The sequence below is a fragment of the Alligator sinensis genome, unplaced genomic scaffold (assembly GCF_000455745.1).
Source record: "Alligator sinensis unplaced genomic scaffold, ASM45574v1 scaffold219_1, whole genome shotgun sequence".
NCBI lineage: Eukaryota > Metazoa > Chordata > Crocodylia > Alligatoridae > Alligator > Alligator sinensis.
This window is the reverse complement of record NW_005841866.1, coordinates 684,647-697,350: the sequence shown is the minus strand read 5'-3', so window position 1 is coordinate 697,350 and position 12,704 is coordinate 684,647. Positions and strand designations below refer to the sequence as shown.

Here is a 12,704-nt window from a genome sequence, read left to right as displayed (position 1 = left end):
AACCCCCCCCCCCTCCCCCCATTGAAATAAAAACGCATCGAATTCATGTTACTTATCTACAAAGTATAAAGGCATAATTAACTAATGCTACTAACATTTTAAGTAATAATTCCATAATTGTGCTAGGGAAAACTGCTGGCTTAGTTTGTCCGTAATTTTAGGTAGGATAATCACTTATCACCTGTAGGATAGCAAATATATTTTTATGCTAGCAAGTATTTAATAAATAATAATAATAAATTGGTAAAATAAAAAGAAAAATAAAAATAGCCTCCTTGCATGCAGAAATTTTGTATGTGCCTCCTGTCCAATCAGTCATGCCATTTCTCTACACTCGCATTTATTTTTTAAATCGTCTGCAAGTAATGACTGAAATGAATGTGATAAAATGGCAAAATGCAAGACTTATTCAAACCATAAGAGTTGTCTCCTAATGGAGAGCCAGCAACTTAAACTAAGGCAGATAAATTAACATAGTGCAAGTTAGAACAGCAAATAGTTGAGGAGAAAAAAGTACATAAAATGTAAAAACTGTGTGAGAAAGTAATCCATCCCTCTAGCCTGTCCAAGAATAAGGAGAGCAATTCAAATATGTGGGTACTGCAGAGAGAGTAATTTTTTAAAGCTGTTTTATATCATTGAGGATAATGAGAAGGGAAAGTTCATCACACCTGATATTTGCAGCTCCTAGAGATGAAAGAACTTGATTATCAAAATTTCAGGAAACAAGAGGAATACTGTGCCTGTACTTGTGTGGAAGGGTAGGAGAAGGCATAGTAGATATGCAGATCTGGATATTTTATATCGATCAATTGATTGATTGATAGATATATAGATATTTATATATAGATATAGATAGACACATATCTATGTCTATCTAGCTATATATAGAATAATAAGGTCTTGTAAAACATTTTGTTAGGAACAACAATTGCATGACTTAGAAAGTCTTGGAAATGTTTGTCTTAAGAAAAAAACTTATATTTGCTTGTATTGGGCAGACTTTTTTTAGTTTATGCAGTACTGTGTAATCACTAAAGAATTAGTAAGGTCAGCTAGCCAAACTGAAAAAATAACACTGTGTTAGATTAAGCTGTGTAAAATGTCAACACATTTCATAGCTGTCTGTGCAGTGGGCATGTTTTCTATGCAATTTCCTCTCTTGTATTTGTATGGAAAATTGAGAACTCTAGTTTGTTCCGTAGACTCAATGATTTAATGATCAAAGATAATTGAACAAAATTAAGGGATTTTATTTTGGAATTGAATCAAATTTCATATTTGTGTAGCTTCTGCAGTTTTCATCTGGCTATTTTGGTATTTAGGGTTTCTTTTAGGTTTCGCAAACTGGTCAATTGACCAGTCAAATATTGTCAGTTGACTGATCAATAGTCTGCTTATTTTTTTGACCAATCAGAGATTATAATTTAACAAAAAAAAAAAACCCTGCATTTTTCTGCAGTTTTCTTGACAAAAGTATTATTTTTTTATTGTTTTATGGCACATTGCTGAGTGGAAATTTTGTGCATTTTGGGTATTATTTGGACCTATTGGCAATTTTTTACAATTGACTGGTCAATATTTGACCAGTCAGTTGACCAAACTTTATTTGGCTGGTCAAATGCCCAACCCTAGTTTCTTTAGCTTTTGCTTCATTTGAATTATTTTCCTTCGATGTCTGATTGTATAAAATAAAACTTTGGGTGCTTTTTCAACATTTTCTGTGATTTGTTCTTTAAAGAAATTGAATACACGTACAGTTCAGTTTCATCTTTTTAAAGTCTGAAACATTAAAATACTGCCTTTCATATGTTGTATGTTGAGGTTGGAAGTTTAATCGTAGGGTTGGAAAGAGGTGTTCAATTTTTTCTTAACCAGTAAAGTTAATTTAAGAATGAGATTGTAGCTTCCATTAAGTGTTCCTTCTTAACAGGAATAATTACATTCATTTAAACAGAAAGCAGAAGAGGTACCAGGAAATTTTTCTATTATCCTGACCTCTCTCTGTGTGCTTTTTGTAAAAATGTATTTTTGAAAATACAGTATACTTTTCAAACTAGTAGTTTTTAGGCATCAGTAAAATCTGCCATATTAATATTGTGAAGCTTTCTTGTTTGCATGATGATTATTTATTACTACCTGAAAATAGCTTACATATTTTCATTAAGTCAAGTTCTTCAGATATCTGAGGCTGTCAGATATCATTATCAAATTCTCTCCAATGTGAACATGATTTGATAAAAAGCTTTCTTCAACAGTGCATCAGCTTGACTAGTTAAATCACATAAAGAAGCAAAAACTGATTAACGTGGGTTTCCCCCCCCCCCCCCAGTATCCAGCAGAACCACCAGATTGCTTTGTGGACTTCCCTGTTCAATTTGCTGTTTCTTGGATTCCACAGGTAAAAAAATCTCTACTACGTACCCTTTTCTAATAACTAAGATTTTATTTACTTATCAGTTCAGAGATGTATTTGCACTGTGTATCTGATGTATGACAGGTGTTTGGTAGTGATGTGTAATAAAAAAAAGTGTCTGACTATGTAGTACTTTCTTTTCATTTGTTTCCTGTACACGTGTTTAGGAAATGTATATATTTAGAGCATTACATTTTAATTTTATAATATTTACAGTATCAAATTAATCTGTTGCCTTCAACATTTTAAATCTGTTCCCAACCTTGTAGATGTACTTTCTATACCCATCCACCTCTAATACATTGTGTAGTGCTAAGACTCCAAATTCTTGTGAGGTAATACTGGGAAAATAGGGGATGAGATTAATAATTACTGATACCATGGAAAAAACTGTTGTCTAAAATTTGACAAATATTTTTGTAAAGTCAAATAGGCAAAAATAGTTGTCCTGTTTGATCTATATAGCCTAATTGTATGACTCATAATTACAAAATCATACATGTAACATATCATTCTGATTCAATAGTTTTAACTGATTTGTTCTTTTTAAGAACTGAAAGCCTTTTTTTTTTCTTTTTGAGGAAGGCATGTTGTTTCTCATACATTATTTCTTGTATTGTTCTCCATTTAATAAAAGTACTTGTGCTTGACTACATATATTTAAAATAGATTTAAAACATGTCAACTTAGAAGCAAATTAATTTGAATCAACTGTAGAAAATATTTGAGGTTTAGATTTATTTAATTCTGGAAAATTTAGTTTAATTTTTTTTAAACAATTTAAATAGTGTAGAAAAATCTTAGCCTGTCAGATTATCATGCTTTCCAGCTACATGTGCATGTACAACATTGCTTTTACAGGGGGAGGGATAAAGGTTGTAACAATACAAGCTTCGGATAATTGCATCCTCTCTGTTTGACAAAGCTGTGAGTTTTGTATATCACCCCAAGTCACTGACATATTCCTGATGTGGAGCTTAGTGAAGGAACCCTGCAGGAGTGAGTAAGAACATCCATGGAAAAATAATATATTTTCACACTTAGCTGTTACCTTCAGAGCTTTGGTTGATTGCATAATTGTTTTGGACGAACTCAAATGCATATCTTTATCCTGAAGAAAATCCAAACTTTATGTATAAATTTATGTTTGATATATATTGGTATTATGTAGCTTCTGTTCTGTATTATATTTTATATTATAATTTTAACTTTTTATAATATTTATTTACTTGATTTATAGCCTCCCCTCAAAAAAGAAAGGTGACTTAAGACAGATATTTTCACCAAGACTGTTTCTATTAGTTTGTTGTTGTTTACCTTTAAAAACTTCCAGCTGGCTTAATTTATAATAAAAAATGCTTTAAAACAAATTTAGGCATCACCCTTACTACCAAATTACAATCAATAGTCAGTGTTTATATACAAGTTGCAAGCACATGAAAATCCAGTATTGTAAATGTGCCCTACAAAGTTTATTGAAGTGAAAAACTACAGATAGTGCCTAATACTGCTGGAGGATGAAGTCTACATATATTAATCAGGTAAATGTGCAGCTTTTGCAAAACTGTGCGACTATTCTTTTAAACATCTATGTTGTATATTCCATAATATAAGGGGCACATCTTAGAAAATTACAGACTCTTTCTTTTAGAATGCATGGCTTTGATTCATGTGGGGTATATCCACACTCTGGCGAAGCTGTGATTCAGCACAATAAATGCTAAGGTGTCAGTTGGATCAGGAGTCAGCAGTTCCTGAAGTGGTTGAATACATTGGTACCTAAGAGGGAAACTGAAAAAGAGGACTAACTTAACATCTCGTGCTCTAGATATTTTGGGTATTCAGCCTGCAATTCTAATCCTGATAGGTTTTTAATTTTAACATATGTAGGTCACCTTTAATGGAAGAAACTGACAAGACCCCTAACTGAAGCAGTGCAAATGTCACTGTTATAATACAAATACAAACTCTTGTTAAAGAGAATATAAATAGATTTCAGGTAATTGATTTTTTTTTTCTGTCTGCTCTTGCCTATTTCAAGTTCTGTTTTAATGCTTATGGACTTTAAACTTGGAAGATCTTTATTTTCTCTCTCTTTTTTTGTATAATAATAGACATGGCTTTATGGCATCCATATTAAAAATGGGTAATTTTCCTTATGGTCCCTGTCTTCCTGCTGGGTTGATAATGTTTTGATGTATTTTTCTTTTGCTCTGATGAGAGGTCTGCTGCTGCTGCTCTGACACATTCATTTGGATGAATAATTATAACTTGCACAATGTCAAGCTGAAGATGGTAGGGTTTTGTGCGTCATGACAAGCCTAGTAGCCAGTGCAGGTGTCTCACAGCATGATCAGCAACAGCCAGTGTATTCTGGCTCAGAGGAGACATTTTAGAGTAGTAAGAAATCAGCACCAAGGGCAATGCTGCTGCTGCTACTGTTATAAGTGCCAAATAAATGCAAAGTGCTTCTCAATGACAAGTGCAAGAACATCTACTTATTTCAGTTATATTCTTTTTCTAATTAACCAGATAAATTTGCTGTCTACACATTTTAGCATGCACTCTAGGCATAGTTGTGCAGTTATTATATATCTATATTCGTTAGCCCACATAGTAGAATACTAGTCTTATATTGACCACTACTCGCCTGGATTCACACATGAAGGTCATGAATGTGGAAATTAATGACTAATGAGGTCATGCAGCTAACAATGAAACTGCATTACAAGATCTGGTATATTAGTATGGATGGAATTTTTCTATAGTTACTTGGAAGAAGAATACATATAGTGAAAGAACATATATCATAATTGTGATATTTCTAGCCTAGGCACTATACAAAGCTCAGCTTCCTACATGTCTCTAAGGCAGAGGACAAAGAGCATAGAAAAAAAAAAAAGAATTGCCATACTGAGTCAAACCAAAGGTCCGTATGAACCAGTATCCGGTGTCACTGTGGCAAATAGCAGATGCTTTAGACAAATATTAGAAACTGGACATGTATAAAGTGATCACCCCATCATAACCTCCTGGTCACCAGCAGATAGTTACATCCCTAACTTGTGTTGTGTATAATACCCACTGATGGACCTATCCTCCAAGAATATTTTAATCATTTTTGGGGTCCATTCGAGAGTGTTAACTGGGGAAAAAAACTAACAAAAACTTCCTAAATCTTTATATGCCCTCTGACAGGTTGATTAGTGTTGATGGTGATGCAGAGGAGAGAAATTGTTCAACTTCAATAAATGACAAATGGTAGCAACAGGCCATGTAAATCCAAAGGACAGTACATTCAGATGTCAGGTCATCAAATCCTTCCCACTGCCACTACAGAATTGTTGACAATGGTCAGTTACAGACATTACACATAAACCAGTATAAGTGATGAGAAACCAGTCTATACCTGTAACATAACAGAAGTTTGGGGCATATAGACTGGTTTAAAAATGATGGAACCCAGTTTTTCCTAAAAGTCCCAGCTGTGTACACATGTTCAAGCTTTTTATCCTACAGTAAATCAGGCCACTTCAGGAGGAAAAAATGATGTGGGAACCAGGGTTAAATCACAGCCATGAGAGTTTCTCCAGGGAGAGCAAATGTCTATACATGGTATGAATTCTCTCAGAAGAATAGTCCTGCAGCATCTCCCTGCTATCCCCTGCCCCCTACTCTTGGAAACAGTGTGTCACATGCTGGACTCTTGTTCCAGGAGGGAATTGACCATGAGCAGTCAGCCATCAGGGCTGCCCTATATACTACTGCTATCTGTCGCCAGGCAGACTAAAGGAGTCTGTAGAATACACTGAGATGTGTATGCAGACTCCCTACCCTGGCCCCCCAAGCTACACAGTGTCAGCACTGCAAGCTCTCCATTCTTGAGGGGCTCAGCAGTCAAATTTCTGTACCTGTGGCTCTGGGTAAGTTTTTCTACCAGGAGAATAAACATTGAAAAATTATCCCAGATTATTTGAATGCAAGTATGAAGTTTAGGATGCTGCTCTGCAGTATCTTCTAAGTAGCCATGATTGGTCTTAGACATGTGTGGTTATTTGTTTGTGCGTGCACACACACACTACTTTTACAGGGTTCCTATATTCACAGAGTAAGTTTTACCATTGACCTCAGAGGGACCAGGATATTGTTTGTAGCATTTGTGAAAAATCCCAAATTTAATGTTGTCCATGTGCAGTTCCTGCTGGAGAAATGTCTCCTTTCTAAATTATATAGTCTTTTTTTCACTTCTACTTTGTTCTAATATTATAAAAGCCTTAATTTGTCTGGCTATGAAGAAGCGTTTGGATGGGTGCCAACACACCACCATGATGGCGGGGACAGAGCTGTGCTGGCCTCACCACCCTCACCCTTGCTCCTTGGAGGTGGCGGCGTTGCGGGGGGGGAGGGTGGAAGAGCAGGCGTGCTGTGGTGGTGGGGGGGAGCGGCAGGCCCGACGCGGCAGGGGAGGAGTGGGCTCTCTACCCCTGCTTGGGCCTGGGCCCACTCCTCTCCCACCCCTCCTCTCCTGTTTCGGCCCCGTGCCAGCTCCTCCTATCCCCCTGCTGCCACCGGGTCAGCCCGAGCCCACTGCCGCCCCCCCTCCCTGCCATGGCAGCCCAGCTTCTATCCACCCTCAAGCCCGGTCCTTCCCCACATTGGGCCCGGGCCTGCTCCCCTCCCATGCTGCTAAGGTGGGGAGGGGTGAACAGGCCCGGAACCCAAGCAAGAGGAGGGAAGTGGGGAGTGGGCCCAGATGGGGCGGGGGCCATGGGGCTCCTTCCCTATCCACCTCTCCCCCGTCGTCTTGACAGGCAATTGGCTAGTATGATTGACATTATTCTTCTCTTTTCGTGTAGTACTTCATTCATGTACTTCAGATCATTAAACACAACATGAAATAATTTTTTAACTAAGTTGCATCTGAATTTTTCTTTGAAAACAAACATCCACTTGCATTTTTTTTGTCTTTGAACTGTGTGTGTCAGCGCTATTCTGATGTTTAGAAATGAAAGTTTCATTCCAGGTGTGGTTACCAGAATTGTACAATGAAATGAGCCATCTTTTCCTTGTTCTTTTATTTTGCTTATGCAGTCTAATTTTTTAGTGGCATTTTATTGTGTTTTCTCACTGAGAACAAAATTGTTATTTACCATCACCCCAAGACCTTTGAAGTATTGCCAGACTTGAGAATTTCCCTGACTTTTTTTTTTACACGTGCAATTAATACAAAGCAATAAATTGCATATATTGCACCAGAATTTATTGCTACTAGGTGCTGCATTTACATGTGCACTTGGGACCACAGCATGTTGAGTCAGGTTGGAGTGGGAGCCCCAGCTGGCAGTGAGCCCAGGGGGTCAGCCTGCCAACCTGGAGCTCCTCTGACCTGGCTCAACATCCTGTGAAGGGGCTGGCTGTGGAATGAGGGGGTTTAAGTGCAGGGCAAGTCGCCAGGCATCCCCGACGCTGAAGCACCCTCCTGTCCCAGTCAGCTGGGTCAGCATCTACACATGTGTTGCTCTGCAGTAAATAATGCCCCTGCAGGATAGTACCTCTATTTACAAGTACTAACCTGTGGCAGCGTTTATTAGTTTAGTGTATCTTAATAGGGCCATATGTGTAATGCAGAGAGTTTACTGTGGAGCTAATTAGGCAGCTCTGCAGTAAACATCTCATGTAGACATGCCCATTGTCCTGCAGTGCGAGACATTGACCGTGCTCTTGTCCCTCTTGGGCATTGTGCCTGGTACAAGAGGGCTGTGGTCAAAGTTTTTATTCATAGTTTTATCCTGCTACTACAGTCACTGGTCTAGGACGGATGTCTAACATATGGCCACAGGTGACCTTACCGTGGGTATTTCCTAATTTTTGCTAACTATAAAGTTAGAAAACTACAAATATGTTGGTGACACAAGCTGTTAATCATATTGGAGTGCCCTCAGTAATTATAAATAGCATGCAAAGGTCTTTACATACCAAACATTCTCAATTACTTTTTTTCAAATAGATTTGTTCAAGAAACATTAAAATCTGCAACACTTTTTGTATGCCTACAATGTATATTTTACCTGATTGGTACAAATATGCTTACAGAAGATGGAGTAACTCTCTTAATTTTCAGTAAGAAAGTTATTTTCTATATATTTTGGATAACAGTGATATACAGGATTAAATGCCTTATTTTCAATGCGTCTTTGAGAGAATTTACAATTCCACCTTAATTGTGGCAAAAACCGCCAAGAAGCTAGTAACTTGTTTGCATTATCTGACCACTTGAGGAAGGTACCTTGCTTTGAGAGAGGAAAAATAGCAACAATAAATTTTAATCAATTTTAAAAGAGACCAGTCGATGTTAAAAGAGAACAATGGTGAACAGAGGCCAGTAATAAACTGGTTAATGAAAAATAAAAGATTGAAAAATTCTTCATGGTTTGCATGACAAAGTACATGATGGATTTAAATAGATATAAATATATATATAGAAAGAGCCAGTTGGTAACATCAATGAAGCATGCAAATAAGATCAAATGAACAGAGCATTTTAAAAAAAGATTTAACTACCTTTTTAAGGAACATCATTGAAAAATTACAATTAGTATTAAAATTAATTGGATTTTAAAACTTATCTGTGGGTTATAATCCCTTGATGTTTCTTTTTTCTAGTGAAACCCTTTGAATTCCCAAAAGATAAAGATAAAAATGATTATTAGAGGATTTATCTGTATGTGATATAGAAAAATGTAAAAAATCAAAATGGAAAGCAACTGTTGCAAGTACCAGAAAATTATGCTATTAATTTAAGTGTCATCAGAGCACAAAAGATCACATTCCAGGACTGTGTGAAAATTATTAAAATACTGGAAATAATAGTACTTAAGATGAAGATATTATACTCTAAGATGTGGTTAAGTGACTGACACTATTATATCACTTCAGGTATTATAAAAGTAACAAAATGCTTTTAAAGATAATAAGCGTTACATTTTGAGATTGACAGTATTCACACTTTTCTGCTTAAGTGCTTTCCTACTTTAATATAATTTAATAACAGTAGGAAAAATCCAACATTTTATTTCAAAGCTATACCTTCTCTTTTTACAATATTTTCTCACATATTTAAAAAAAAAAATTCAAGCTCTTAAGAAAAATGTTTAAGTATCCCCATTTTCCTTCCTTTTTGTCCAGTTGAGAAACAGGAGAAAATGGTGGCTAAGGGCTAAACTAACCTTTCTTTCCATTTTTATCCATAAAAAGAAATTCCTGTTAAGTAGTAGTCGCTTTTTATTAAATTATCCTTTTTTTTTCTTTTTCACAACAATTTTTAGTAGTTGTCTGTTCAGAAAGTAATTTCAAATTTTAAATGGCCTGATTACTAATTCTTGGCTTTAAAATGGTTCTTATTTCTCTTTTCAGCTACACTGAAGATTCTTTTCCCAGTCCATTTCCTCTTCCTTCTCATTTTCCTTATGTATTTCCATTGATTGTCACTAGGATTATGCAGTTAATTACCTAATCTGTAAGCACTCTAAAACTCTTTCTCCTTCCAGTTCTACATGTCCAACTGTCTCTGTGTTTGAGATAACTGGTTATATGAGAGGAGAAGCAAGTATTCAGAACTACTTTTCCCTTGATCACTCATCATTTCCTTCTTCCTCCAGTTCCTTTGATTATTTAGCTTCTCTCCCCCCCCCGCCCTTCTGTTTCCAGGCCTGAAACTCATTTATCCAATACATAGCATTCTTTTACTGAAACTGCTTTGTACCTTGGACATCTTTGCTCCAAATTGCTTCTTGTGCATCATTGATCTAAATTATTTCGTTGACTTCATTGACTATCTTGTATAGTGGAAGATTCAAGCTCATTACCTTCACCTCAAAACTTTCCCATAGTACCACCCTAAGCACAACTCCCCCCTTCCTTTCCTTTCATTCCTTATGTTTTTCCTTTAAATGACTATTGCCTTATTTTCCCCAGTTTTCATCTTCGTGCATGGCATCTACACTTATGGAAGTTATCTTAGCTACTGAGTGTTCCCTTTCCTCTACATTGATACATAAAATCTTCTTTTCCCATAAATAGTTACAACCTTTTCCTCTTCCTCAGTAAGCACTTTTCAGTCTGAATTACTGCATTTTGTCTGAATTACTTTTGTAAGTCTTCTTCTGTAGAGATTATATGGTCTTTGGGTCATAAATACTAAAATGCCATAATCTTAATCCAACAATATTTGCCTGGTGTCCCTTTGGATTCCTTAATGTTTAAATGTTTCAGAATTGAACCTTATGTTCTTAGGTTTATTATGCTTTGTTTTGGGGTAATTGCAACATCTTTTTTACCTTGGTTGCTGATAAAACACTTAACCTTAACTTTGTTTAAAACAAATGCAAGGCTGTCTTGGGTGTTGAAATTTCCTATTACCTCCTTCCCATCTTAGTGGGTCTGCCAAAGTAGTGACAGACAGAGATTAAGTAAGGTAAAATAGATTGATAACTATCTAGTCTAGATTCTGTAACTTGGTAAGATAATACACACTTTTAAATAGAATGATTACACCTCAAGATATAAAAAAAGAGTTTCTGAAATATTTTTTAAAAAAGTATTTTGTTTCATACTAAAAGTGGGACAGCAAATCCTTTTAAACATCACATTAACTAAATTTTATCTAAAGTCTTCACCCTGCAATGGCTTGGTAGTCATTAGTATATAAACTTTAGGAACAAATTAGATTTCATAGATGTTTAGGGTTGGAAGGGACCTTAGTAGATCATTGAGTCTGACCCCCTGCCCTAGGCAGGAAAGAGCACTGGGGGCAAGGGACCCCAGCCAGGTGCTTGCCCAGTCTCCTCTTAAAGACCCCCAAGGTAAGGGAGAGTGTCACCTCCCTTGGAAGCCCCTTCCACATTCTGGTAACCTTTACCGTAAAGAAGTTTTTCCTGTCTAATCTAAATCTGCTGTCCATCAGTTTGTGGCTGCTGTTCCTAGTAACTCCAAGAGGAGCCCTGGTAAACAGTATCTCCTCTTCCTTGCTGCTCCCTCCCCTGATGAATTTGTAGACAGCCACTAGATCCCATCTCCGCCTTCTCTTGTGGAGGCTGAAGAGATCCAGGTCCCTCAGTCTACCCTCATAGGACCTTACCTGCAGGCTCCTAACCATCCAAGTAGCCCTCCTCTGGACCATCTCAAGTTTTTCCACATCCCTCTTGAAGTGCGACGCCCAAAACTGAATGCAGTATTCCAGCTGCAGCCTTACCAATGCCGCATAGAGGGGAAGTATCACCTCCCTAGACCTGTTCATAATGCACTTCCTAATGCATGATAGAGTGCAGTTAACCTTGTTGATCACTTCATCACATGTTCATCTTGGAGTCAACTATGACTCAGACCCCTTTCTGTTGCTGTGCTGCTTAAGAAGTCATCTCCCAGTCTGTAAGTGTGTTGGAGATTCCTTCTTCCAAGGTGCACTACCTTGCACTTACCTTAGTTAAACTGCATTCTATTAAACCTGTTCAAATCTGCTTGAATCCATTCCTTGCCCACTAGTGTGTTTACTTTGCTGCATAGTTTCGTGTCTTCTGCGAACTCCACACCTTCATCCAGGTCACTGATGAAGACATTGAAAAGCACTGGTCCGAGGACTGAACCCGTAATTCCTTTCATTGCTTTTATACTGTTGTCTAGGATCCAACCTTAATATAACATCATTGTCGCAGGGCACTAAGGTGCCTGCTCCTCTTAGAGCAGAAACTGCCTGGGGAGAGAGTCCAAAGAGCCAGAGAGAAGCCCACAGGTGCAGGTTACCATGGCAACAGGCTAATGAGCAAATTAGCCTGCACCTGCACCTGCACCTGGTCAGCTGACTGGAAGAGGCAGGACCCTGGACCCATATAAACCCCAGGGCTGGGACTAGAGAAGCAGTTCCCTTCCAGCAGACAAAGGAGAAGCAGCCTCCACGGAGGAATTGCTCAGACACTGCAGCTGCCCGATATGCTGTACTTCGGGCTAATGGGGCTCCAGGAGCTCACCAGGTACCCTTACCTACAAGGCACTTAGTGCCAGGGTAGAAGTTTGACTCTTTTAAAGGGGCAGAGTACACCCTGAACTTTTTGTGTTACGTTATAGCCCAGGGGCTTATATTTTGGTTGCTGTCTTACAGCACCAGAGGATCAGGCTGAGGCTATTGGGGAAAGAAGAGGCTTCATTGGGGGCCTACTACAGTGTGGAGACCCAGCGCCTGTGTGGGCGCAGTGTTCAGAGGAGGGACGGAACCCAGCGCCCGTGTGGGCGCAGT

At 37.8% G+C, this 12,704-nt stretch overlaps 1 protein-coding gene across 1 annotated transcript in view; it reads left to right on the top strand.

The window, feature by feature from the left end:
• The window catches only part of FANCL (FA complementation group L), a 55,651-nt gene that overhangs the window by 30,374 nt on the left and 12,573 nt on the right, over positions 1-12,704 (top strand). The window contains exon 7 of the mRNA XM_006016735.3: positions 2,333-2,401. Within this exon, the coding sequence (XP_006016797.1) occupies positions 2,333-2,401 (69 nt within the window). The remainder of the gene's footprint in view (positions 1-2,332; positions 2,402-12,704) is intronic.